Here is a 26,721-nt window from a genome sequence, read left to right as displayed (position 1 = left end):
AAATGGTTACTGTTCTCTGTTTTGCTCTCTGATTGAATGAGGTTTCTTTAGGACCAGGGCCTACAGCACCAGAAGCTACAAATGGTGAATTTTCTGTAGGACCAGAACAACTGGCTGTGTTGGTAAAGGATCGTAATGTTGAAAATCTGGAGCAGTATGGAGGGGTTGGTTCCTATTTTTAGAAAATTTCATTATCCTTTTGATAATTTCCATCATATAAATTTTCTATCTAATGGATGAGTTGAATGATTTCATCAGGTTAAAGGGGTAGCAGATATGTTACAATCAAATTTAGAGAAGGGGATAATTGGTGATGATTCTGATTTATTGAAACGGAGAAACACTTATGGTTCAAACACATATCCCCAGAAACCGGGAAGGAGTTTTTGGGTAATTCTCACACTAGTAGTTATTTTGACATGGTGAACCAGTTAGACATCTATTCTTGTTGTTTTCCTACTCTCGACTCTTCTAATTCCTTAGACAACGGAGGGTTCTGTGATAAGTTACGTTTAAAGGTTTATTATTTATGTGCTTATTTATTTCTTATAAAAGAAATTATGTGATTATCTAGTAAAAATTCATGAAAGAAACAGGTTTTGTGGTATGTTAGCTAACTATTGATAAAGAATTATTGTATAGAGAGAATTACATTTTTTGTTAGGTTGGTCTAAATTGACACCTTGGTCTTTGAACCTTAAACATAACTTGTCGAAGGCTAAAAAAACTAAGGCTGAGTAGTAACGATCTTTTCTTTTTTCACTTTTCTTACTATGGTTTTCACCTATAAATATTTGAATTCTTTGTCAAATTCTAAAAACAAAAAAAAGTTTTTCAAAACTACTTTTCGTAGTTTTCAAAATTTGGATTGGGTCTTTAAAATATTGATAGAAAGTGAATAACAACACAAAAGAACTTAGGGGACGTTTGGGGTGCTGAGTAGAGTAAGTTATTAACTTATTGTAATATGTGGGTTATAATAGTCTCTGATTGGGGTGTAGACCATTTGAGGTTGGATAGAAAATAGTAAACACAGTAATAAAGAGGGGTTTCAAATAGTATTTCAGTACTTAACTGTAGATTATAAATAGTTGTTAGCAACAACATTATATAACAGAACAGAGAAAACAGTAGGTGGAAATAATTTTTGTTATATGATTAATAGACCGTGTTCTCTTAGTAGATTCCTCTTGGCCTCTATCGTAAATATACCGAATGCTTCATCACTTTGTTGAACATGATTTATTATTTATATTATGGATGGTTTGTTAGCTGTTATCTTTGCTATCTGTTTCTCTGTTAGTTGAACAAGCACATATTTGTTTCTTCTGCTTCCAGAGGCAAAATTTAAAAACATCTTAATGAGTGTCTCCTGGTTTTGTTCTCATGTAGAGGTTTCTCTGGGAGGCTTGGCAAGATCTTACATTGATCATATTAATGATAGCTGCTGTTGCTTCGTTGGTACTAGGCATAAAGACTGAGGTGAGATTTCATTTCATTTTTCGTGTCTTAGTAGGATCCCATGTTCACCCTTATTGGGCTTGGTGCACGTTATATTGTTGAAAAGACGTTTTAACTGTGTATTAGTATTTGAAACTTTTGGGTTTCTGAACAGGGAATCAAGGAAGGCTGGTACGATGGTGGAAGCATTGCTTTTGCAGTTATTCTTGTCATTGTTGTAACAGGTGCTATACATCGTTGCTTTTTATTGTTTTCATTTACTTTGTGTCCTGCTTATGGTATTGTGTTTTCTTTCTGATTCAGTTACGTTGTTTTAGTTATTTGAGCAAGGGTTATTCACGGGGTAGTTCAGTGCATTTTAGAGTTGAATCAAAACTAAATTGGCTTTTCGTTTGGAGAAAGAAAGTTGATCCAAGGACCAAAACAATAGGTGGATGACAATCACGTCAACCAAATTGTCAACCAGAAGAACAGTTTGTTGTTTTGGTTTTGGTTGCTTTGATGTGTTAATTAACTCAGTCTGCAATTAGACATCACCTAGCATTTGTGCAGCGCATTTAGAGTCCCAAAACCAACCTTCTCCTGTTGAGGAAATGTTAAATAAAAACCCCTCAAGAAAAAGCTTCTCTCTCTCTCTCTCACTTGCTCGCTCTCCTTCTGGAATGAAGGAGGAAGATGGCATCAGTTGATTGGTTGAGATGGTCGTTCCCATGCCTTTAGGTTCTTCAACAAGAGGAAGAGCCAGAGATTACAAATCTTTGGCAAGATTGTACTTGTTGTCGATCACATTGGCATGTCCAGCGAGTGCATTGAGGATGTGTTGATGCAGAAGATTCAAGATGGTTTCAGTGAAAGGGAGTAAAGAGAAGATGGATTTAAGAGAGAGAGAGGGATAGCAATAAGAGAAAAGGTTGAAATTGCATCAGGGAGAGAATTGAAATTGCCTTGAGAGAGAGAGAGTTGAATTTCAAATGTGGTTGACTACTAGCTTAATATACAATTGGTGTCAGTTCTATTTTAGTTAATTAGATAAAAAAGTGATCCAAACCGATAAATTCAGTTTTTTGCTATCAATATTTAAAAACTAAAGCTTTAACCAACTGAACGGACATTGGTTGTTGCAACAATAGTTTTATTATTGATGGACGGCAGGGCCTAATGCATTTTTTTTATAAGACAGGCTAAGAAAGTAACTACAAATTCTCTGCTGTTATAGCCACAATTTCTCACATTTTGTTTTGCAATAGTCTCAAAACCTGAAATCAGCTTTTTCTTGTAAAAATAGAAAATACATAATTTTTTTAATAATAATTTTCTATTTGTGATTTAATATTTTATTCACTGATAAAAAAATCTGGTGCATATATATAAATTTCCCATAGGATTAAATAACTTTCCAAAAAAAATATTTCATCCACTGATCTGTTTTACAACTGTTTCAATATCTTTTCACTGACAATTATTTTATCTTTTCTATTTTTGCCTTTTTTTCTCAGCTATTAGTGACTATCGACAATCTCTTCAATTTCAGAACTTGAATAAGGAGAAGAGGAACATACAAGTGGAGGTATGTTCAGTGTACTAAACCTTTGAAGTGATCGATGTAGTCATTATCACCACATGCCTTCATTGGTTAATTTTTCTTTGAGGTCCAGAAAATGTCTTCATAACTATTTTGTTAATTTTGGGTTCTTTCTAGTAATTTCCAGCTACCATGTTTCTTGCTTGGGGGCTTCATTTTATTTCATCCAAAGTTTATTTAGGTTCCTTCTGTCTGATCTATTTTGGTTGTCATTGCCTGAATAGTTTGGGAAGTCTTATATTTGTTGAAATTATAGTATCACCAACACATGTTTATTTGGAACTTTTATATACGAAGTTGTGACTATTTTTTAAGACAAGAACAGTATTTTTTTTAAGGACGAGAAAAATATTTTATGAATGTAATGAAATGTATAAAAACTAGTGTCTCCGTGAACTAAAGTGGGTTAAAGAAAAGCCCCTCCAGTTAGTACATTTATTTTTCGAGAATAAGTACAGAACAATTTATCAAGCCTGCCCCAGGTGGTAACTATGAATGTATGAGGTTGAATAAATACATGAGATTTCTTTCTTTTTCTTCTCCATCCAAGTGTTCTAAAGCTTCGAATGATGTTAGGCCAGAGGACTTCCACCACCTCAAATTGAACTTTTTTCACGAGTGTTTATACTTTTAAATAAACCCAAATAAAGATTTTTGCTTTTTAGGATTCTTATCTTTCCAGAACACTATTTATTTTAGGGTGTAGAGGTGAATATTATAGGTTGACATTTTGCAAGAGAGTTGCATACATGGGTTGTTTTGGCTTGAATCTAGAGTTCAGCTATAACCAAACTCAAAGTGAAAAGAAAAAGAAAATAGAGATCTCTGATTAGATGAAGAAATTGATGCTCGGTTGGTTTGGTTCAACTGTTTGCTAACAAAAAGGAATATTTAGGTAAGGTGGATCAGTTTGGTGGGTTGAGGACATTAGACGTGCAGAAAAAAACTCGGTACTAACACCATTCTTTTTCTTCCTCTTCCTTTTGTTCCATAATTACTACTATCACTCGTGCGAAAATTCTTTTTCAAGGTGCTTCCCTTGACTATCACTCGGGCAGTGGTCATGCATCTCAAATGCCTCTCGCTTATGGTGAGCACCTGAGAGTGCCTTGCAGCCAGGGAATGAGGCTAATTATATTTTAGGGTTCACTTATTTTTACTATTATTATTTTTCGAAATCCCTGAGTGTTGGGCTACGGAGGTCAACTTTCACCTATGTAGGTTTTGGTTACAGTATCTTTGGAAGTTTACTATTAACCAGCTTTATTGTTCTCTCGGAGTTCTGGAGTTTCCTTAATTTTTATGGTTACTCAGGATTTGAGACCTCTTCGGCTTTTTATGATTTTATTAATTAACAATTTTGTGGACTTTTTATCACATGATTTTGTATATATTCTCTCAGATCTTAATATTGATATTGTGTCATATCTGTCTAAAAATAGCCATCTTCGCTGTTTATATGACTAACAATCGTACTACTAATACCACTGTAGTTGGATTTATACTTCTATTAAATTAATAATTACTACTGGAATAAATAGGTCATTAGAGGCGGCCGTCGAATTGAGGTCTCAATTTATGACATCGTTGTTGGTGATGTTATACCACTCAATATTGGTGATCAGGTCTGCAGTTCTATTCTTTTCTTTTTGTATTTTATGACACTCACGTTTCGATGATGAACGGTTATGCTGATAGATCTTCGTTAGGTTCCTGCTGATGGCATCTTAATTTCTGGACACTCACTTGCTATTGATGAATCAAGCATGACTGGAGAGAGCAAGATTGTTAGTCTTTGTATATATATGTCTGGCTTATTAAATTAAATGAAATGCTCTCGAGTTCTTTTTCCTTTTTTGTCTGAAGAAAGGTTGCTTCATTTGCAGGTTCAAAAGCATGGTAAGGAACCGTTCCTGATGTCTGGATGCAAAGTAGCTGATGGTAGCGGCACCATGCTGGTAAATGTTAATTTATTTTTGGGGTTTTTCCCCTTCCAGTCCTTCAGGAGTGCAATTAATCCAATGTTGTTTTTAGGTTTTTTTTTGTGTGTTTTGTCTATTCATTGCAGGATGTTCACTTTTTGAAAAAGATGTTGACATATTCGGATTTCAACATAAATGATTAGTTTTGCTCTGTCTTTATCTAAGCCTGGATATTAGATATTAATTTCTTTGTCCTCACTTTAACATTTTCTAGGATTATATGATAATCTATGATTTGAAATTGCAAACTTTGAGGATGTTGGTATATGGACTTCTGGTTGGAAAAAAAAAGTTTATATCATGAACTATATCAATTTTCTTTAGAGTTTGATGAGTAAACGCGAGTTTGAGTAGTTTAAGTAGGAATGATCACTTCTCTCCCTTCTTTTATCCCAATTCAGATATTTTTACTACTTTGAGTTCATGAAATTTTAAGATTCATATTTAGCAAAATTGGCCTGTTATCATTTTTGTTTTCATATTTATAAAATATTTGTTTTAGTCTCTGTACTTGAAAAGAAACAATCATTTTGATACTTCTCACTTAATCCTCACCTCAGCCAATCTATGTGGCTCAAATATATGTCATGTCATATTAACATGTTTAAATTTAAATATGAAATTTGTTTTCATCATGTTAAATATTTATGCACATTTTTTAATAAAAGAACTAACATGTCTCCAATGTATTGTGCTGTGTCTAATGGTTCTTGAAATTGAAACGTGTCAGATGTTGCATGTTGGTGTCTGTGATTCTTAGGTACAAGAATGGCCTTTAAAAGGCTGTTTAACACTTGAAATGATTTTTTTAATGTGGGGTTAGTGCTATGGGAATGTTCCGTGCATGTGGGTTACATTCAGATAAGAGCTCTTGGCTTTCTATCTTGGGAATGAAGGAGATCCTATCCCCTTCTCTAAACTAATGCTTCGCTTGATGACATTTTTGGGCTTTAAGCTTGTCAAGGCTTTGATCCTAATGTTGGTGCTGATGGTATTGATGAAATATGTGTTCTAATTGTGTTTGAATAGGATGTAAGATGATAAATTATTTGTTCATAGTATAAGACGGCAAGGAGTTTCAATGGTAACTTGGCAAATAGTTAAGTCACAAATAGCAATTATCTGACAGTAGCTTAGCTAAAATAACAAAGATGAAAGGTAGTGGAAAATCATAGTAAACCACGGTAAATTCTTGAAGCCCAAAGCATAAAACTTCTCTACATTATATTATTTCAGGTTACGAGTGTTGGGGTCAATACTGAATGGGGTTTGCTTATGGCAAGTATTTCTGAAGACAATGGCGAGGAAACTCCTTTGCAGGTCCGTTCCTTTTTTTTTTTTTTTTTGGTTATTAATGGTATATCTTCTCTTCTTCCTATTTTACAGTTAATGAATTTTAATAGGTGCGTTTGAATGGTGTGGCAACTTTAATTGGTATTGTTGGACTCACAGTAGCTTTTGCTGTCTTGATTGTGCTCCTCACAAGGTAAATGAGAGGCTGGCTAACTATGTCTGTCCTTTTCTATTGATAGGATATGCTTGTTTAACTTCATTTTTTATAAAATGTCCTTTTCTATTGAGCAGGTATTTCACTGGTCACACCAAAAATCCAGATGGAAGCCGTCAGTTTATTGCAGGCCAGACAAAAGTTGGTCGTGCCGTTGATGGGGCCATCAAAATTGTCACTATTGCGGTATGTATATAAAATGTTTTGAGGATTGATTGATGGATGATGATGATATGATTACACACCTTAAAATGTAAAAGCATGTGTAAGATTTATATGATGGACGGATGATGTGCATGTCTGCTTGGATGTGTATTTACGGCTTGTATAATACATTTTGCTTTTAATGTTTGTCATGTAGGTGACCATTGTTGTGGTTGCTGTGCCAGAAGGTCTTCCGCTAGCTGTAACCTTAACGTAAGTGTACTTTATTTACCATCAAGATTTTGCATACTTTTGTTTATGGAAAGCATGTTCCATTGTTCTTTTTATACCCCATATTATTTTTTTCAAAACTTTTATACCACATTTAATTTCTATATTGTCAACAAATCTCCAATCTTGGGTGTCTTATTAGTTGCTTTTGTTTTTTTGTGGTTTTCCTGCTGGTACTGTTAGACTTTCTATTTGTAATTTGTTTGTAAACTAGTTCAATGCAATGTAAATGAGAACTTTATAAATGTATTGAATGTACTCTTAGTTTATGTTTATATTTTTTTGACATTTTATCTAACATCAGCCTTTATGTTTATATATTTTTTTGACATTTTATCTTACAATATTTTGACTATTCTTGCAGTCTTGCTTACTCAATGAGAAAGATGATGGCAGACAAGGCATTGGTATGTTCAGTGGTTTATTCCATGGTTATACTTGGGCGAACTTTTGTGATAAATAGATAGTGCAGATTAATTATTCATATGTTTACATACTTTGATGTGGCTTATTGTAAGGTGCGGAGGCTATCAGCATGTGAGACGATGGGGTCTGCTACAACTATTTGTAGTGATAAGACTGGAACCTTGACTATAAATCAGGTAAGTTACACTTTATTCTGGTGATTACTTGGTCCATTGTCTCTCAAATTTGATCTTCATAAGTCTCCTTTGTACGATGTTAAATTGACTGTGATTTTAAAACACACTAATAATTTTTCCACTTCCTTTGTAACTCCTTGGCATCTGAAAAATGATGAAACAGAAAAATACTTAATGAGTCTTTTGGATGGGAATGTTCTTTCTTTTGCTGTGATTACCGTGGTTGGCTTTTCAGGTCTATTAACCTTGTTGGTCAATTTTGTAGATGACCATTGTTGAGGCTTATGCTGGTGGGAAGAAGATTGATCCGCCAGAGAAGAAGTCAGAGTTGTCTCCTATGTTACACTCTCTGCTTGTTGAAGGCATTGCTCTAAACTCAAATGGCAGTGTATATGTGCCTGAGGTATGCGTAAAAGAATCAGTGATTATTTTGTCCTCGTAAATTAATCAGATATTTGCTGATAGATCTATTGAAATTTCCAGAGCCTTGAGTCTTTTGGGGTAAATATTGTACCAAGTAGATTCAAATTTACAGCCCATTTTTTGTCATCGTCAAATATGTATAATTTGTCTTTCAACCTATTAACCCTAGTGTGTCTTGTAATTTTCAGAGTGGTGGAGAGGTGGAGGTTACAGGATCACCTACAGAGAAGGCTATTCTTAATTGGGGTATCAAGGTACTTTTCTATTGAGTTCATCCTTTCTTTCCTACAGAATTTATTTGTAGTAAACAGTATTCATAATGATCATGTCGCTACAGCTGGGAATGAACTTTGAAGCACTTAGATCAGAATCTGCAATTCTTCATGTTTTCCCCTTCAGCTCAGATAAAAAACGTGGTGGTGTTGCAGGTCAACGGGTAATTAGCTATCCTATGTCATCTGAAATTCACTGTCTTTAGCTCCTTATCTGTTTCTGTTTTCTTTGTAACTTGAAATTGTTTCTTTGAATAAAATATTAAGAAATGTCTGTAGTGGGTAGTCGTAACCTCAATTCTGTATGCTTCTTTTGAGATACGAGAACATACCTCCCTCATTGGGCTCTATAAACCATTTTCGTGACTTGATAGTGTGGAGACGTAAAAATGTGGATAGCTTTTGACTTTTGGGATCAAGTTTGATTCTCTATTTTGAGATCCATATCAAAACAATTTTGTTGTTATCTCTGGCACTTTACATGTCAATTGTAGCGTCTTCCCGTTTCTTTCTTTCCTTTCTTGTATATATCTTGATTTCAATTAGAGGAGAGGAAATATCTATATCCTAGTTAAAATTTCCAAAAGGAAATTGTTTCTTTGAGTTTTTTTTTTTTTTTTTTTTTTTTTTTTTTTTTTTTTTTTTTTTTTTTTTATTGTTCTTGTTCTTATTTGAAGAATTTTATGAGGTGTACATGTCTTAATTTGATTGTTCATGTCTCTGGATTCTGTCAAAGAAAACTAATGTTTGGCGTGACAAAGTGAGATTCCTTTTTTTCATCCAATTCCTTGTTGCATTATGGTCAATGTGATATTTTAAATCAATTGTTTACATCTCCCTTTATATGTGGTAAAGTGGTACTTGTAAGTAAAATTATATGATGGAAAGAAGGGGTGGGAAAATTATCATCCCAATTATTGATCAAAGAATGAGTAATTATTTTTTATCTTCTTAAATACAAGAAGATATTTTTTGGTTTTGAAGTAGTATGTTGTGTAACGTGCACCTCTTGTCATAATTCTCTGTCTAGTATTAGTCGTTTTTTTTCTTTTTTCTTTTCCAAAAAGAACAATCATCCAAGGTGATGTTTTTCATTTGTTGTATAGTGCTGTTGCCCTTTGATTCTTGATGAAATATTAGATATTTGGACTAATGTTACATAAATATACTCTACGGTTTTACAGGATAATCAAGTCCATGTACACTGGAAAGGTGCTGCTGAGATAGTATTATCGTCGTGCACACAGTATTTGGATGAACATGATCAATCTGTTCAATTAGATGAAGATAAGGTCTGATGTCTTTGTGCTTTTAGAACAAATGGTTTTGTGAAACGTTAGCACAAAAGTATTATTTCAAGACTTCTCATTAAAAAATAACAAAAAAGATCTTTCTGATTTTTATTAGCAATTTACGCTGTGCTATTTGTTAATTTTTGCAGATGAAGTATTTTAAAAGAGCTATTGAAGATATGGCTTCACGTAGTTTACGTTGCGTTGCAATTGCATATAGATCTGTAGAACCTGAGAATGTTCCTGATGGCGAAGAACAATTGAGTAAGTGGGCTCTACCAGAAGAGGACCTTGTTTTGTTGGCTATAGTTGGTTTAAAGGTAGGTCTTTGTTCTTTAACTTGACACTTCATTTTCAATTATAAGATAGAAAGTTCTGCAGATTGAAGCCATGCATAAAGTTCTGGATTTGCCTTTACTGGCTCTTTCATTTAGGTTAAGATTTTCTTATACATTCTGTTAGTTTCTGGCAAAATTTTATGATGGCTGAATATTGCAGCTTTTTTTTTTTTCTCTTTTTTTAATTAAATAAAAAATCTTGGCAGTCTTCCTTATTTTATCAATACTCCATTTATCTGTCTTTATTCATGGCTATTCAGTTATCAGTAGATCAGCATCTTGCTGCTTTTGTTACTTGGTTATGTTCTTGCCTCAATTGAAACACTTGTAAATGAGAATGTGCAAGATTGTTTGGGTTTTCCCTGAACTTCTAATTGTCTTGGATGGGCTTGTACTGCTTTAAGCTTGAAATGCTTATTAGTCTCTTTTCAGTCTAGAAATTGGGCTTACATTTAATTTCTCATGCATGTTTTTATTATCTTACTCATGCTCTCTGGACTCTAGGACCCCTGTCGACCAGGAGTAAAAGATGCAGTACAACTTTGCCAAAAGGCTGGTGTTAAGGTACTCTTTTCTGGCAACTATTTTGTTTTCATTATTTAGTATTATGAATTATCAATATGTTTCAAAACATTAATGTTAATTTTTCTCTCCTCCAAACTGGCAGTGACATCAGTGATCAGTCTTATGAACCCAGCATCTTTATTATTATTATTTATTATATTTTGCATATATGCCATACATGCTTTTGTAAGATGTAACTTCTACTCTTTTGGTTATTCGTTATTCTTATTGGTTGTTGGTTGTTCCCCGTTTTGCTTTTTATTTTATCATACATCACCTGTGTCTTTGTCTCCTTCAAATGTTCTCGTTGTTTCTTTATTAGTCTAGGATGCTCCATATATATACATACGTTAAACTTCCTATACAGGTTGCACGAGAGCATTTTAAGTTGGATGTGGGCCATTGTACTCACTAAATTATTTTTCATGCATAGGTGCGCATGGTCACTGGTGATAATGTCCAAACTGCTAGAGCTATAGCATTGGAATGTGGAATACTTGGTTCAGATTCAGATGCTACTGAACCAAATCTTATTGAAGGAAGAGTATTCCGCGCCCTATCTGATGCCCAAAGAGAAGAAGTTGCTGAGAAAATATCAGTACGTATTTTGGATATTATTGAACCCCCTCTCCTGCTTCTCTAAACACACACACACACACAAAACGAAAAACAAAAAAGCAATTTGAAGAGTGTGCTTGTTTTTATAAAGAGTAATAATTGAGATTGACTTGAAACTTTTCTGATTCTTCTAAGGTGATGGGTCGATCCTCTCCCAATGATAAGCTTCTCCTTGTGCAAGCGTTGAGAAAGAAAGGACATGTAGTTGCTGTTACTGGAGATGGTACAAATGATGCTCCTGCATTGCATGAGGTCCTGCTACTATCTAGACATTTTTCAATCTTATTATGTAAGAGTGTCATTTTGTTCATCATTTTAAATGCTACTACTCTTACGGGAGTGTAGGCAGATATTGGTCTTGCAATGGGCATTCAGGGGACAGAAGTTGCCAAAGAAAGCTCAGATATTATAATCTTAGATGACAACTTCGCTTCTGTTGTGAAGGTCAGTCTTTTCATCGTAGTGTTTTTATTTGTTTATTTTTATTAGAATAATACCAGCAGAGATGTGCCTCATTGGTATAAACTTATATAGCCTCTGATACATGGTCCATGGATATTTTACACTGACTTGTGACATTTGAATCCATCTTTTTGGCTGTACGCTGTACTACTATGTTTATTTTGAGCTTGTTTTAATGGCAATGGTATCTTTTAACAGTAGTTGAATTTCTTCACAAGGAACTTAGAAGTTCGGTTGTCTTTTTGATGTTTGCTTTAACAAATTGTCAAATGCTTGAGATAATTTATAAATGTTTGTACTCCCAAAGTTTGTATATTGTTTTATCTTTCATATTGCGACTCAATATTGTGACAACTATCCAAATTTGTATACTATGTTTTGATCCTTATAACTATCCAGAATATATGAAACTTGGTGTGCTGTCCAGTGTGTTCACTCATCATTGTATTTTCCCAACTTGAACTTAATGCATAATGAAAATTCAGCTGAATAAATGTCACATTTAATGATTTTAATGATGAAAAATAAATTATCGAAGATGTAAAAGCTTTATTTCTAAAGCATTTTTCTTGAGCTTAACAATTGGTGTTGAGTGAGATGATGGATATGCAATCATTTATATTCTTTATACATTTCTATGATATCGTTATATGGAGCCTTTTATTCATTGTCGGCTGGATGCAGGTTGTAAGGTGGGGCCGATCAGTATATGCAAATATTCAGAAATTCATTCAGTTTCAGCTTACTGTTAATGTTGCAGCACTCATTATCAATGTCGTGGCAGCAGTATCCTCTGGTGATGTCCCCCTAAATGCTGTGCAGGTTTGTGCACTTTCTCTGTTGGCTGCCTTTGAGTATCTTCATAATATCGTTTTGATTGACATCTGTCTACATTTCCACAGCTTTTGTGGGTTAATCTTATCATGGACACTCTCGGAGCATTAGCTTTGGCTACTGAACCGCCAACCGATCACCTCATGGACAGATCGCCAGTTGGTAGAAGGTATACTTGCCTTGTATTCTACACAGATATTTGCAGAATGACAAAAGTTTGATTTTTTTTTTTGGAGGCCTAATTTTGAATCTTTTTTTTGTTTATGAGAAACCACAGTTATTAAGGACAATATATGCAAATTCAAACTTGCTATTCAAACTTGCAACTTGGGCGCAGTAGGCATAAATAATGTTCCTGGTGTAGCCTAAGGAATTAAGCAAGTTTTCCCAGAATTAAATCAAAATCTTTATCATGAGGCAGCTCTCTAATAGAAAATTAGAAAAAAATAGGGGAAAGGTACTAGAAATTAAGATACAAAAAGGACATTAAAAAGGAATTAACCAAGTTTCTTATGAATGTACCCAGTCTTATTACATCAGGTTCCATGTCAACTCACATATATATCTTGGCATGACTTTTCCATTTCCTACAGCCGGTTATCGTGTATTGTATATATGTATATCCCTTTTCATGGTGGTATCTTGCATTTTGGACCTTTTTGTTATCACTTATCTCACTTCACCGAAGCAATTCTCCCGAGTAAACTGCTTCCTCTTTTCTCACGGCTATATATTTCTTTAAAAAATTGTTTGGAACTGGTGACATATTTTATGGAGCTGTGTGCGTGTGCATGTGTGCTTTGTTGTCTTCTCTGTATTAGATAAGCAAAATATGGTCGTTTACCAATCTGTTGTATCTCTCAGAGAACCTCTTATAACAAATATCATGTGGAGGAACCTGCTGATACAGGTAATTCCTCGTGGCTTGATTTCTCTGTTTTTCAAAATTTGTATTTTTCAAGGCTCTAGCACTCGAGGAAATTCCTTACTCCATTGTGTATCTTCAGGCATTTTATCAAGTCACTGTGTTGCTTGTCCTCAATTTCCGTGGTCGGAATTTGCTTCATTTGAATCACTCTAACTTCGAAGCTATCAAAGTGAAGAATACGTTGATTTTTAATGCATTTGTACTTTGTCAAGTAAGCCCTCTGCTCAAGTAATAATTAGGCAGAATTTTATGTGCTGATTTTTTTTTTCATTATTTTCTTTACACATTTCGGGATCAATCAAAGATAGTTTGGGGCTTGTCTTGTACTCCAAACTTAAACCTCTTCGATAAGTGATCTTATTTAATTAAGTTCAGTGATTTAGGCTTAGTTTGGGATTGTCATTGTTGGCCACTGTGCTTTTAGAAAAATCAGCGGTGAGAAGTAAAATAGTATTCGGTGAAGTTCAATTTTTAATTAGAAAAATATTAGTTATGATGTTTAGTAAATTAATATTAAATGTGTAATTTAGTTATATGAACAAATGTGGATTATCATTTCAATTATTTTTCATATTCGATAATTTATAATTTATTAATATAATTATTTGGAAGTGTATATGATTTGATTTGCAACTAATTTTGTTTAATCTAAATTTTTTATAGAAGATTTTTTTTTAAATAATTGTTATAAGAAATTGAACTAATTAAAATTTGGAATGGTGAGAAAATAAATTAATGGAATGATAAATTTGAAAGGGGTGATATGAAATTTTTAGGAAAGTTAAAATCTTCCATTGAATAGCTTTAGCACGATGGAATAAATTTAAAAGTGATTTTGGGTAGATTAATTAATTCTTTGTCAAACAGTGGTTAAGATTCTCATATAATTGTTTTTTATCGTTGCAAAAGTAATCTCAAACGGGGCCTTATATTTGCTCCCTTGAATGTAGATATTCAATGAGTTCAATGCCCGGAAACCTGACGAGAAGAATATATTCAAAGGAGTCACTAAAAATTACCTCTTCATCGGGATCATTGCAATTACTGTCATCCTTCAGGTGAGACCAGTCGAGGCTTAGCTATTACATTTCGAGATTAGTAAGTTCTTCAAGTTAATTTATTTTCTTCTGCTTAGGTGATAATAATCGAATTTCTTGGGAAATTCACATCCACGGTCAGGCTAAACTGGAAATATTGGATTATTTCCTTAATCATTGGCATTATCAGGTATGCTTATATTTAAATCTGTTATGGATACCTTTAGGACATGTTTGGAATGACTAGAGAAAAAAGTGATTTTTCATAAAAATGATTTTTATTTAAATTCTTTTGGTAAAAGTCGTTAAAAATATACATTGAAAGTGTTTTAAAAGTTATTTAGTAGTTGTTAACACTTCAGTTGTTTCTGAAATGACTTATTTTTAAAACACGTGAAAAGTTATATCAGACACACCTTCGATAAAAAAAACCCTAGCATCGAACATTGACAAAACCCAAAATTCTTTTGTTCTCTCCTTTAGTTTTCATTGCATTTCATCTCACAATATACTCATGAACTTCTTTTATTTTGTGGCTTTCTGGCTAAACCATGCCTTTCTTTTGTCTCAGTTGGCCTCTAGCTCTCCTTGGGAAATTCATACCTGTTCCTGAAACTCCCTTCCATGTGTTCATTATCAGAATGTTCCGTAAACGACAACCCGGGGGAGCTTAACTGTAAATGTCACTGGATGTGCACAGCAGCTTTATCTTTGCTTTTTCAGATTGTAGGATGGCAGTTTTTAGGACCCTGAGCAACACTCTCCTTGACGCTGAGATGGAATATTGTGGGAATTGTTTTTTTTTGTGCTTCTAAAGCGCAATCGTTCCGAGGGATATCGTTCTTTGGTAAGTCGTCGGCTTTTCTAACTTGCTAACCCAATACGAGAATGGTGGCTAAAGAAAACCGTCCTGTTAAATATAACTATCATGGTATTTTACAAGTTTAAATTTCAGTTCCTGTTTATCAATATGTTAACAACTTTTGTGATTTGGGGTTTGCTTGCTTATGGTATGTTGATGTGAAACGCAGAACAAATACTATAATTATACGCCATAAATTCGATTCAATTCTTTGGTTTTTTATTTCAAGCTTTTCATTTGTTTGTCATCATTCTTACCTCTGGGAGAACAAAAATAATAATAAAGATAGCTTCTGGGGAGCTTGCCATTTCTTCAACATGATTAAGTTTCGAGTTATTTTTCTAAGAATTTTTTCTAAGAAATGATTAAGTGTGGATATGTAATAAAAAAATTCAGGGTTAAAAGTGCGAATCTTTGACACGTTTGGTCATTTGAGAAATATTTGGGGAGAGAACTATCTTAAAATTAATAACCACCTCTTTCTTGTTAGTAAATATTTTATACTTTCTAATTTTCTAATTAACTATAGTCAATATTATTTCAAGACTTCTATTTGTTATATATTATTTATTACTTGTTACAGTGTTCTCGAGTTGAAATAATTTACATCTGAAATACATATTATTATAACTCAAACTAAAATAATTTACACTCTAAATACAATCTATTATAATCTTAGAACTATAATAATCAATTCTTTGCCTCAAACGATCTTTTTGTTTTTTGTTTTTCATTTTGAAAATTGAGTCTAGACACAATTTCCACTTCCAAATTAAAAAGTCAATATTTGAAAACTAAAAAAAAGTAGCTTTTTAAAAGTTGTTTTTATTTTCGAAGTTCGACTAAAAACTTAACTATTGGACTTGAAAAAGATACAAATTATTGTAAGAATTGGAGAGGAAATATGTTTAATTTCTCTAAAAACCAAAAACAAAAAAAGGAAATAGTTATTAAACGGAGTCTTTAGAAATATTTTGATACTTAAGTAAATATTAAATTAAAATTAAATATAATTTAAGGACTAAATGTATAATAAGTTGAAATTTAAGGACTAAATAAATACTAGGTTCAAAATTTCGGGTTCGATATTTTTTAGGTCACCGGACCGGCTTGTAGGAATTACCTATCTTCCTTGCCATATAGTTAAGAAAACATGATCAAGCCAACCAAGTCACAATATAAAACCAATCATGAACTGATTTACCTACCACGGTCGAATTATGGAGGAAAACAATAGAAATTGATGTGAATAGTAAAAGAGACAGATGCCATAATAATGATTACTGAGGGTCTTGGAAATTGAACATTTCAATTAAATTCGCAGAAGTATATGCATATGTATATATTATGACCAAGGCTTGTAGCAACCTTTTATGTTCTTTTGTTTTGTAGTTAGATTGCAAGCCTTGTCTTTCCATTATTAAAGTTGTCTACTAAGTTGCTAGAAACTGTCTAGATGATTATTAGGGGACGTTTGGGGAAGTGAACTATTATACTACTATAATTGTTAGCATTTCTAAATTTTATAACTCATACTTAACTAGTATTACTATTTCAAATACCTCTGTTACAATGTAATATTTGGTACTCATTCTCATTAACTCAAACTAAAATAGTTTGGATCTCAAATACATACTATTATAATCTACCGATAATAATAATCACCGACACTCCCTTTAGTTTCTTGAATTTACAATTTATCTTGTAAATTATAGATTTACTAGATAGTTCAAAGACTTTCGACATTAAATTGAGAGTTTATGAAACTATTCACATTTTTGAGTTTTAAGAAGCAATGAGATACAACAAAGAAAATTCGACACTTATTCGATACATAACTGAAATTTTAATGTCCAAACTTATAATTCAATACAGAAGAAAATGTGAAAGACAGATTTAGAATAATTTTAACTCTTTTTTAAGTTTTGAGGGACTCACAACTAGATAACTCTTAAAAGACACTCTACAGTCAATTGGAGTCATATTATGAATAACTCTTAATATTGTTGCCATTAATCCATTTTAAATATGGTTTTATTTAATTTAGAATTACTTTCAAACATATTTTTAATGTTTCAAAACCAATTTTGATGATGTGCAAATTATCTTTAAAAAGTATAAAATTAAATATTAAATTAATTTTGAATAGAATTTTAAGTATGACAAAATATTTAAAATCACTCCCACACGTTAAGGTAAAAGTGGTGTTATTATCTTTTCTCTTACAAAATAATCTTGTTACATCATCATTAGACTAGAGAAAAGAATAGTGATTCATAGAAAGTGGTATCTTTTGGTCAAAGCATTGGCTGTTGTGGGTTGATCTGTGCATCAAGAAATAATGATGATGATCAACAAAAACTTATTACATGAGACCTATAATGGATAATTTAAACATCTTGAAAAATTATCTAGGGTTAGTTGTGAATATAACAATTAATTTCAAAATATTAGCAGATATAGTACAATATTATACAACAAAATTTAAATCCAACTCTCAAAATCTATCAATGATAGACTGCTGATAGACTCCTATCAACGATATAGTCTATCACTACAAATTTTGTTCCATTTATCATTTTTTTACAAATGTTGTTATACATTTAATTATCAGCTTTAAAATGTTTATATATATATATGATAAGGACAAATAATAAAGACATCGATGTGATTCAAGAGGGGGCTATCTAGAAAATATATTTTGGAGGGCCAACTAATGGCTATAAAAGATATAATAAAATTTTGACTAAAATAATAATATATAAGTTAGGGATTGTCTTCCATTTCTTTTATGGTTTATTTTTGGTGGGGATGGTTGCTCTAATATTGTATTGTCTTTATACTTTAATAGTGTTTATTAAATCTTTAAATTATTGATAATCTTGTATCTAATAAATTTTGAAGTTTAAAAATATCTAAGTTTTAACAACCCATTAATAATGACCTATTAAGTTCTAACTTCAAAACTTTAGAGGAGACTTTTCTTATAGTTCAAAAACCTTTAAAGTACAAAAATTTGAAAGCTTGCAAATGAAAAGAGAATTAAAAAAATATCTTTGAGTCAAATCTGAACATAATTCAATGGATTAAGATATATATTTTCGATTCAAAGAATCAGAGGTTCAAAATTTTTCATTCCATATATCGTTGGAATCTCAAAGAAAAAAAGAAATTTAAATATGAAGATGACTCAATTGATTACTCAACCTTAAAATTTGAGAGGGTTGCCAATTAGTGAATAACTATTAAAAGACAATGACACACAATGTTGGGGGACATTAAGTGATTTAGTGATCAACTAGATACTTAGAAGAGGTCAAAACCCCTCTCAATGTCATCAAGGGTTGATATTGCTGACATTAGTACAATGAGCAATCAAATCATGTGAGTGGTTTGAGGGATATCTCCACCATTTTGAGCATAACAAGTTTGAGACTTATCTTTAGTGGAACTCCCAAATATGGAAGGATTTTGAAAATTTTGAGTCTGTTTGAGACGAGAACTATCTTAAGATTATAATAATCACGTCTGGTTACAGTAAATACTATTTTGTATTTCTCAATTAGCTACAATTAACACTATTTCAAAACCATCATTTGCTACGGTATTCACTATTTGATGCAATTTTTACTATTTTACATTCATTACTTTTTTATTCTTTGTTACAGTGTTTATTATTTCCCTCTCAAAATAAAATAGTTTACATTTCAACCACATACTATTACAACTCAAACTAAAATAATCTACACTTCAAATACAAAATATTATAACCCAACTATAGTAACCAACTTCTTGTCCCAAAAACCTTTTAATCTTTAGGTATAATAGCTCTTTTGATGTAGTAAGATAAAACTAGTTGAATCATAAGTTAAATCTCTGAATTTTTAGGATTATATCTCTACGTAGGTTGTATTTGAATACATTTTAAGTGTTTAATTTTTTTTTTAAAAAAAATCATTTTAGAAGAAATTAGAATGTTTAGCAACCACTCAAAATAACTTTTTTTAAGTGTATTTTAATCCATTTTTATCAAAAGTATTTAAATAAAAATGAGTTTTTTCAATAACACTTTATTCTCAAGTCAATACATGTCCTTAGTCTCTAAACTTTAAAAAGTAAAGCTTATGAACTCTCAATTTTGTATCAAATAGGCCAATGAACATTAATTGGATTTGTATTAGGTTTTTAAGCTTTCAATTTTGTTTTTTTTTTCTTAGATCCCAAAAATTTCAAATTTTTGTCTAATTGGTCATTAATTTTTTTTTTTTTTTTAAATTCATAAACTTACCCGACAATAATACTGAGTTTTAGGATTCCACATTATATATAAAATTCAACTTTTTATTTAATAGATTATTAAATTTTTTTTGAATATGTTAACGATGCTATATATAGAATTAAAAGCTTAGAGGTTTATTAGAGACATATTCTAATATTATATACATTTTGAAAGTTTAATAACTAAAAAGACATAAACCTGAAACTAATTTAACGATTAAAGTTATAATTTAACCTATCTACTACATTACCACATGAACATGTTGAAATATGAAGCTCTAAACACAATTCCCTTTAATCTCTCTACACGAATATGAAGTCAATGAAGATCATATAAAAACTTATGGTAAAACTCTATATCAACATCATTTAGGGTTGTTTCTCAATATATATAGAAATATATACCTTTTGAATGCAATATTAATCGTCCGAGCCTCATCAAACAGTGATAAATGATTGAAACACGTCGTTCCTTCACTCGTGGTTCCAAATGACTTTCGACTTAGAGATTAAAGATGGTCGATTGTAGCCATTACAATATGCATGGTCTTTAGGATTTTATAGCTCTAAGAAATAAACAAAAATCCCGTTTTGTTTGGTTTTGCCTTAAGATTAAAAAACTACTTTCCAACCAAATTTGGTAAAACAACAAACGGCTACGAAGATCAGAGAGAAAAAAAATAGTGCATATAGAGAGAATATTACGGGTTGTCGAGGGTAATTTTTTTTAAAAATTATAAATCTATAATTATATATAATATCAATTTATACTCTAAAATTTGTGATTTGTGATTGTATCAATTAACATCTCAAAAGAATTAATTGTATCAATTTAAATCGCATCAATGTTAGTGATTGATAGTTATTTTCATTTGATTTAGTTTATAATCAACTAAAAAATCACTTAAAACCCCAAGAATCTCACAAGATTAGGAAGAAAACTTATGGAGTAATTCTTTCTAAATGAGTAGAGAAAAAGAGAGGAAGACGATTGGATAAAAATCCACTCAAATTTGATCAAGTCTTATATATGTATGAAAGGTTATTCAATTATGATTTTAAAATAAAATCCTAACGATGAGTCTAAATTAAGGGATGTTTTTAAATAAAGAAAAATGAATCAAGATATTTACAAATATAGCAAAATTTCACTTTCTATTTGCGATGGACTACTATAAACTACTATATATGTGTCTATCTATACAATGATAGACACAAATAGTAGGCGATAGACTGCGATATTTTATTATAATTTGTAAATATTTTCAATAATTTCATCATTTAAAATAACTTTTCTATTAATTTACTTACAAAAGTATTTAGAGTTTAAATTGATATAATCATTAATTTAGAGTTGTAATTGATATAGATTCAAAATTTTTAAATATAACCCATATTTAAAAAAAAGAAAAAAAGAAAGGGACATAATCGAAAGGGTTGACTTTATCAAAGAGAAGGAATAAAAAGCAAACTTCCCAATGTACATAGCCATTGTACTTCCATTTTGCTCCCCCAAAAAAAAAAACACCTATTTTTTTTGTTCCACACGTGGTAGGTCTCAAGTTTTCTTATTTTATCATTACAAATCCTTAAAAAATTGATCTCCATCCAAACACATCCTTATAACTACAACCAAAAAATAAGTCTATTCTATTCTAATCTGTTCCAATTCCATTTTTTTTTAACACACTCTCTCTTTTGTGTTGCTTTTGTTTGGTTTCTTGGAGAATAGGTAAGAAAAAAAAAGAAAAAAGATTTGAGTTGATCTTGTGGGGGAAGCTATGAACATGTTGTTTGAGCAGCAGCTGCGGCAGCCAGCCACGGAGGCGGGCATGACGATGGGGGCCGGGAGGAGGATGGTGGCCATGACGATGCCCGGGACCGGGGTGGCGGTGGCGGCCGAGAGAAATAGAAGGGTGGTGGAGGAGGCTGAGAGGCTTGAGATTGTGGATTTGAGTGGCATTTCTTTGAATTCTTTGCCCAATCCTAATCTAAATTTGGCCACCATTTGCAAATTAGACCTCTCTAATAATAACCTTCAGGTCATCTCTCTCTTCCCTTTTATTTTTCACCTATGTTGGGATATATCCATGCTTCTCTTTTTTCATCTTTAGTTTTCAATATTATTTTCATGAAACTATCCTTATGAATATAATTACTATTTACTTATGCTAATTTTTAAATCAATTGGTTACTTTATCTGAAAAAGACTTATTCCTCATAACTTCCCATCAACTTTTGTGTTTGGAAAAAAAAAATAAAATAAAATTATTAAGCTTTTATTTATTTAAGAAAAATAGAAGACAAAATCCTCTATTTTTCTTAAGAACTTATTAGAGGAATATCTATATTGTAGAAAATTTCTTGGAAAATGGAACTAATTGTTCTTATAAAAGTTAAAGAACACTTATTATTTTCTAATGATATAATTTTAGAGAAAACTTCATATTTTCTAACCATATGATTTTTACTTATATATCACTTATACATTAAAAAAAATAATTTTATCATTTAAAAATTTCATTTTTTAGGGGGAAAAAACTTACTTAGAACTTTCTTTCTTTAAAACAACAATTATCAAACACACCTTATGGGTCTATTTTTAACCAAACGAAAAAAAACTAAGAAAATAAAATTTATCAAACAAAATGATTTTTCTTAACAAATATTATTGTTAGGGAAATTGTTTTAAATGGTAAGAAAATATTTTCAACAAAATATCATTGTATATCAGTGATAGATTGCGATAGACATCTATCAGTGGACAACAAACCACAATAGACACTTATAAGATATTAATAGATTTATCTATCAGTGGACAACAAACCACAATAGACACTTATAAGATATTAATAGATTTTTATCGTTGTCTATCACTGATAGATAGTAGCATTTGTTATATTTGTAAAAAAGTTTGTTCATTTTTCTTTATTTGAAAACAATTCTTCTTGTTAATTAATGTGTGTTTTTATTTTTGTTATTATTTTCTAAATTTTATAGAGCATCCCAGAGTCTCTCACAGCAAGATTGTTAAACGTTGTGGTATTAGACGTTCACTCAAACCAATTAAAATCTCTTCCTCATTCCATTGGTTGTTTGGGTAAGCTCAAGACTTTAAATGTCTCTGGCAATCTCATTGCTACCCTTCCCAAAACTCTTGTTGATTGCAGGTTCGTTGTTTCTCTCTCTAAATTTTACTCATCACCCGAACATGCTCTAACTCTTCTTCATTCTTCTTTCCCGAGTTTAATAATATGTGGTTTCGATATTTGAACATCTTATGTTTTAGTCAAAGTTATAATGTCTTAATCAGTTAAATAACTTTGATTCAACATGACATTCAATGTCGTTTTCTTATTTTTAGAAAGAAATTTATACCTTCTAATGAGTTATATTTGTTGTGTATATGTAAAGATAGTAAAAAAAAATTGGTTTGATTATCTAAACTAGTTAAATGTGCCAATGTTATATTTAGTGTCTTATATATTCTGTTTTTAGGATATGTTTGAGAATGATATTTTGAACCTATATTTTAACGATTTTAAAATTGATTTCAAACATGTATTATAAGTAGAGTAAAAAAGGATTCTGGTGGAGTCTTTTCTAATGCTAGCATTATGTGATAGGTTTTTAGGTATTGAAACTGCTTTTTGTTATATTTTCCAAATAGAAATTGGTAAGAAATAAATGAAAAAAAATCCAATGGATATTATAAACTAAGAAGCAATACTAATATAAGTATTAAAATGTTAATATCTAAAAATACTTTTGATAATACATCCATAAAAGATTTTTATATTGATTTTCTTTTCTCCTATGTTTTACAATTTAAAAAAACTTGGTGGTAATTTGAAAAGGGTAAAAAGTATGGTGATTAAGAAGTAAAAAAGATGCAGCTATTACAAAGGAAAAGTAACAAAAAGGTAAAATAACACAAGCATTGACCTCAAAAATGAGCAATTTATATATATTAGGTCAAGTGGGTATAAAATTATATGAAAAGCAAAGGAGCATCAATAAAAGATAATGGGATAAATCATGATTGGACTTTGACATTTAAAAAAGAAGAAGAAATAGAGAGAGCTAACAAATTAAAATTAGTCTATGGTGGGAGGCATATGCCATATGCCTCTCATCATTCCCCCCTTTGAATACATTATAAAATATTAATAAATATAATGCTACTAACATAAATATGTTTTGATTGTATGCAATGAATGTTCATTTTTACCAAATAGAAAAAATAAATGAAAAGGAAATATAAGGATTTGTACTTATCTAGCCTACTAATTAATTTTTTAAAAAAATGTTTACAAATAAGTCAAAATTTCAAATTAATTACAAAAATAGTCTGAATTCTATGATCCCTTGTAGTTGTCTTTTTTTTTTTTTTTTTTAATAAGAAAATAGGAAGATATATATATATATATTTTCTTTTGTTCAAGTAAAAACAGAAAACACATTCTTAATTGGAATTAAAATTCACCAAAAAAGTGATATTATTTAAGGTACACTACATAATTGTACCTTTGTGTCTATTTGAGTCTTGTAACGTCATTTGATATCTAATCTTACTTTTCTTTTTTTTTTCCCCTATTAGCCTTACATCAAAAGTTAGTTTGCTAGATATTTTTGTTAATTTCATAATATATCTCCCAAAAAAGCAAATTCTTTATTTCACAATTGCTTCCCCTCTCTCCACAAATCCTAACTACTTTTTGATATTTTATGATATTAATAATAAATAATAGTTCTAATAAGTATCAATGACAACTTGATACTTTGTTGATTTAGGAATATTAAAGATATTATTTGACTTTAATGTTAAACTAACTTATAGAAATATCAACAATGAATATATATATATATATATGTTTGATTGCAGATCCTTGGAAGAATTGAACGTGAATTTCAACAAGTTAACAAAACTTCCAGACGCATTAGGGTTTGAAATAAGAAACCTAAAGAAGCTCTCAGTAAACTCTAACAAGCTTATTTATCTTCCCAACTCCATCTCCCACCTCACCAACCTTCGTGTCCTCGATGCCCGCCTAAATTGCCTTACTTCTCTCCCCGATGACCTTGAAAACCTAATTAAGCTAGAAGTCTTGAATGTCAGCCAAAACTTTCACCATCTTAAAGCTTTGCCTTATTCCATTGGTCTTTTGTTGTCTTTAGTCGAACTAGACATTAGCTACAATAGAATAACCGCTCTCCCCGACTCCATTGGCTGTCTCAAGAGACTTCACAAACTTTGCGTTGATGGAAATCCTTTATCTTCTCCGCCACCACTCGTGTTCGAACAAGGACTACATGCTGTCAAGGAATATTTGAGTGAGAAGATGAATGCAGGACATAGTAGCTCTCATAAGAAGAAGTCATGGGTGGGGAAGTTAGTTCGATATGGAACCTTTAATGGCGGATATGGGTACTTTAGAACTACTGAGCCACGTGAGGATCGAGAAGCCTTCATGTGGTCTCAGTATCGCTCCATTGATGGTCTCACTTCGCCGAGGTATGTCGGTATATTCTCGCCACGTCGCTTTTTCTCGACACGGGGGTACTTCACTAGATGAGGCTATTTCCAATGCTGTCATCCAAAATATATATTTGATTTTCATAAGAAAGACTAATCTCAATTTTATCATTTCATTTTTCATAGTGAAGTTTGAGAAACTCTTAATAGAACAAAGTGGTGTAACCCTATCTGTTACATAATGTAGTGTCCACCACGACACGTATGCCTTTTTATAGCTTTTTAGAGCATTTTTAATAGAAATGCTATTAAAGAAACACACAAATTTTACTGTTCATGCAGGAGGTAAAATATTTTAGTATAGTGAGCTTACAACCCTTTAAATAACAATGCATGTGAAATTTCATTTTCACTTTTTTTTTCTTTCTCTTGGCATACATTTCTTCACTTTCAATTTTTTTTTTTTTTTGTCTTTTGTTCTCTCAAATTATAGATCAACTTAAAATTACAGATTCACTTTTAAAATTGAACAAAGTTAACAATTTTAAAAAAAAAAAATAGTGAAATTGACTCACATGAGCATTCATACGAAAGATTATTTAGAGAAGGAATACATTAATATCTCAAAAAAAATTTTGAAGGCAAGAATATCTCAAATTAATCAAGTTTTTGTATGTAAAGTTTTGAGGGAAGATAGCATTTTCTAAAGTTAATTTTAACTAGGGTAGAGTGACCCAAATTATTTCCTATTAAATCTTCAAAATCGTTCTTAGTCTTTAGTAGATTACTTATAAAAAGTAAACCCCTAAAGCTATCCAACCCCTTTTGCCTTTTGGTTTCAAATCACCTTTTTAGACCTCAAAATCTACCTCATTTTTTCAGCAACTTTTTTTTACTTTTTTTTTTTTTTTTAATGAAAGTTTTAGACTTATCTGTACTCATAAAAATATCAATTTTTCAAACATACATTTTTCATTTATTCTATTGTGTTTGTTTCTAAAATAATATTTCTAAAATTAAAATGAATCAAATTGAATTAAAGGAAATTTTTAAAAATAGAAAAATAAGAAAACTATTTACACAAAATAGCAAAATTTAATCTTCTTTAATATAAACTGATAGAGGTTGATATAAAAGTCTATCAATGTCTATCAACAATTGAAACTAATAAAAGTCTATTATTAATGTTATATGATAGACACTGATAGAATAATATTTTTTTTCTATAAAGAGTTTGACATTTTTTCTATATGTGAAAATTTTCTTAAATTAAGTCAGTGATGCATGAGATGCTTTACATGGCATGTGGTAAGTATAGCACTGACAGATAGGAAAATTATTATAGAGTACAAAAATTGAACCAGATAGCACTGACATGACAACTCTACACACCCAAACACAGACATATCAACTCAGACATAACAACTCTGCACACCCAAACACAGACATCAGAACTCCCCACATCCTATATCATCTTAGTGCCCCAAATAACCCCTTACAATGATTGAATGCCAATTTTTTGAAAAGGTGAAACTTGTTTATAGTGACAATGGAGCCTAGTATGGTATTCCACGAGAGATTATTTCACAAACAATGAAATTAATATTTCAAATATCTTGTGTGGGTACACCTCAACAAAATAGAAGAGTAAAACGAAAGCATAAACATATATTTTAAATATTGTTTGGCATTTTATTATGTTTTCAGGGGGTTGTAAATATATTCTGGATTGATATGGGTACTTCAGAACTAGTGAACCACGCGAGGG

The 26,721-nt window shown here is 31.3% G+C and overlaps 2 protein-coding genes across 15 annotated transcripts in view; both read left to right on the top strand.

Annotated features, from left to right (window-relative positions):
- LOC120079616 (calcium-transporting ATPase 10, plasma membrane-type-like) overlaps positions 1-15,406 on the top strand; it is a 44,544-nt gene extending 29,138 nt beyond the window's left edge. For 7 of the 13 annotated variants that reach the window (XM_090314261.1, XM_039033864.2, XM_039033865.2 and 4 more), the window contains 30 exons: positions 52-164; positions 259-390; positions 1,393-1,482; positions 1,616-1,685; positions 2,958-3,028; positions 4,585-4,668; positions 4,753-4,830; positions 4,930-5,001; positions 6,262-6,345; positions 6,429-6,511; positions 6,610-6,718; positions 6,894-6,949; positions 7,332-7,374; positions 7,486-7,569; positions 7,835-7,972; positions 8,181-8,246; positions 8,330-8,428; positions 9,449-9,556; positions 9,706-9,876; positions 10,399-10,458; positions 10,892-11,056; positions 11,212-11,328; positions 11,422-11,520; positions 12,223-12,360; positions 12,441-12,541; positions 13,237-13,282; positions 13,380-13,511; positions 14,251-14,358; positions 14,436-14,527; positions 14,909-15,406. In XM_090314261.1, coding sequence (XP_090170387.1) covers positions 52-164; positions 259-390; positions 1,393-1,482; positions 1,616-1,685; positions 2,958-3,028; positions 4,585-4,668; positions 4,753-4,830; positions 4,930-5,001; positions 6,262-6,345; positions 6,429-6,511; positions 6,610-6,718; positions 6,894-6,949; positions 7,332-7,374; positions 7,486-7,569; positions 7,835-7,972; positions 8,181-8,246; positions 8,330-8,428; positions 9,449-9,556; positions 9,706-9,876; positions 10,399-10,458; positions 10,892-11,056; positions 11,212-11,328; positions 11,422-11,520; positions 12,223-12,360; positions 12,441-12,541; positions 13,237-13,282; positions 13,380-13,511; positions 14,251-14,358; positions 14,436-14,527; positions 14,909-15,011 — 2,912 coding nt within the window. In that variant the 3' untranslated portion in view covers positions 15,012-15,406. The remainder of the gene's footprint in view (positions 1-51; positions 165-258; positions 391-1,392; positions 1,483-1,615; positions 1,686-2,957; positions 3,029-4,584; positions 4,669-4,752; positions 4,831-4,929; positions 5,002-6,261; positions 6,346-6,428; positions 6,512-6,609; positions 6,719-6,893; positions 6,950-7,331; positions 7,375-7,485; positions 7,570-7,834; positions 7,973-8,180; positions 8,247-8,329; positions 8,429-9,448; positions 9,557-9,705; positions 9,877-10,398; positions 10,459-10,891; positions 11,057-11,211; positions 11,329-11,421; positions 11,521-12,222; positions 12,361-12,440; positions 12,542-13,236; positions 13,283-13,379; positions 13,512-14,250; positions 14,359-14,435; positions 14,528-14,908) is intronic. The other 6 variants (XM_090314264.1, XM_090314262.1, XM_090314266.1 and 3 more) reach the window with 1 other exon arrangement.
- Positions 15,407-20,957: 5,551 nt separating this feature from the next.
- LOC120092633 (plant intracellular Ras-group-related LRR protein 6-like) lies at positions 20,958-25,270 on the top strand. 2 transcript variants are annotated; one of them, XM_039050780.2, is made up of 4 exons: positions 20,958-21,028; positions 21,210-21,519; positions 22,478-22,647; positions 24,363-25,270. In XM_039050780.2, the coding sequence occupies exons 2-4, from the start codon at positions 21,259-21,261 to the stop codon at positions 25,051-25,053; spliced, it is 1,122 nt and encodes a 373-aa protein (XP_038906708.1). In that variant the 5' UTR covers positions 20,958-21,028; positions 21,210-21,258; the 3' UTR covers positions 25,054-25,270. The 2 variants fall into 2 exon arrangements, with proteins under 2 accessions (XP_038906708.1, XP_038906707.1); XM_039050779.2 differs by lacking the exon at positions 20,958-21,028 and having other exon boundaries at positions 21,038-21,519.
- The last annotated feature ends 1,451 nt before the right edge of the window (positions 25,271-26,721 follow it).

The sequence above is a fragment of the Benincasa hispida genome, chromosome 6 (assembly GCF_027475165.1).
Source record: "Benincasa hispida cultivar pf3 chromosome 6, pf3_genome.v1.1, whole genome shotgun sequence".
NCBI lineage: Eukaryota > Viridiplantae > Streptophyta > Magnoliopsida > Cucurbitales > Cucurbitaceae > Benincasa > Benincasa hispida.
Note: the sequence above shows the minus strand (reverse complement) of the source record. Positions and strands in the feature narration are given on the sequence as shown.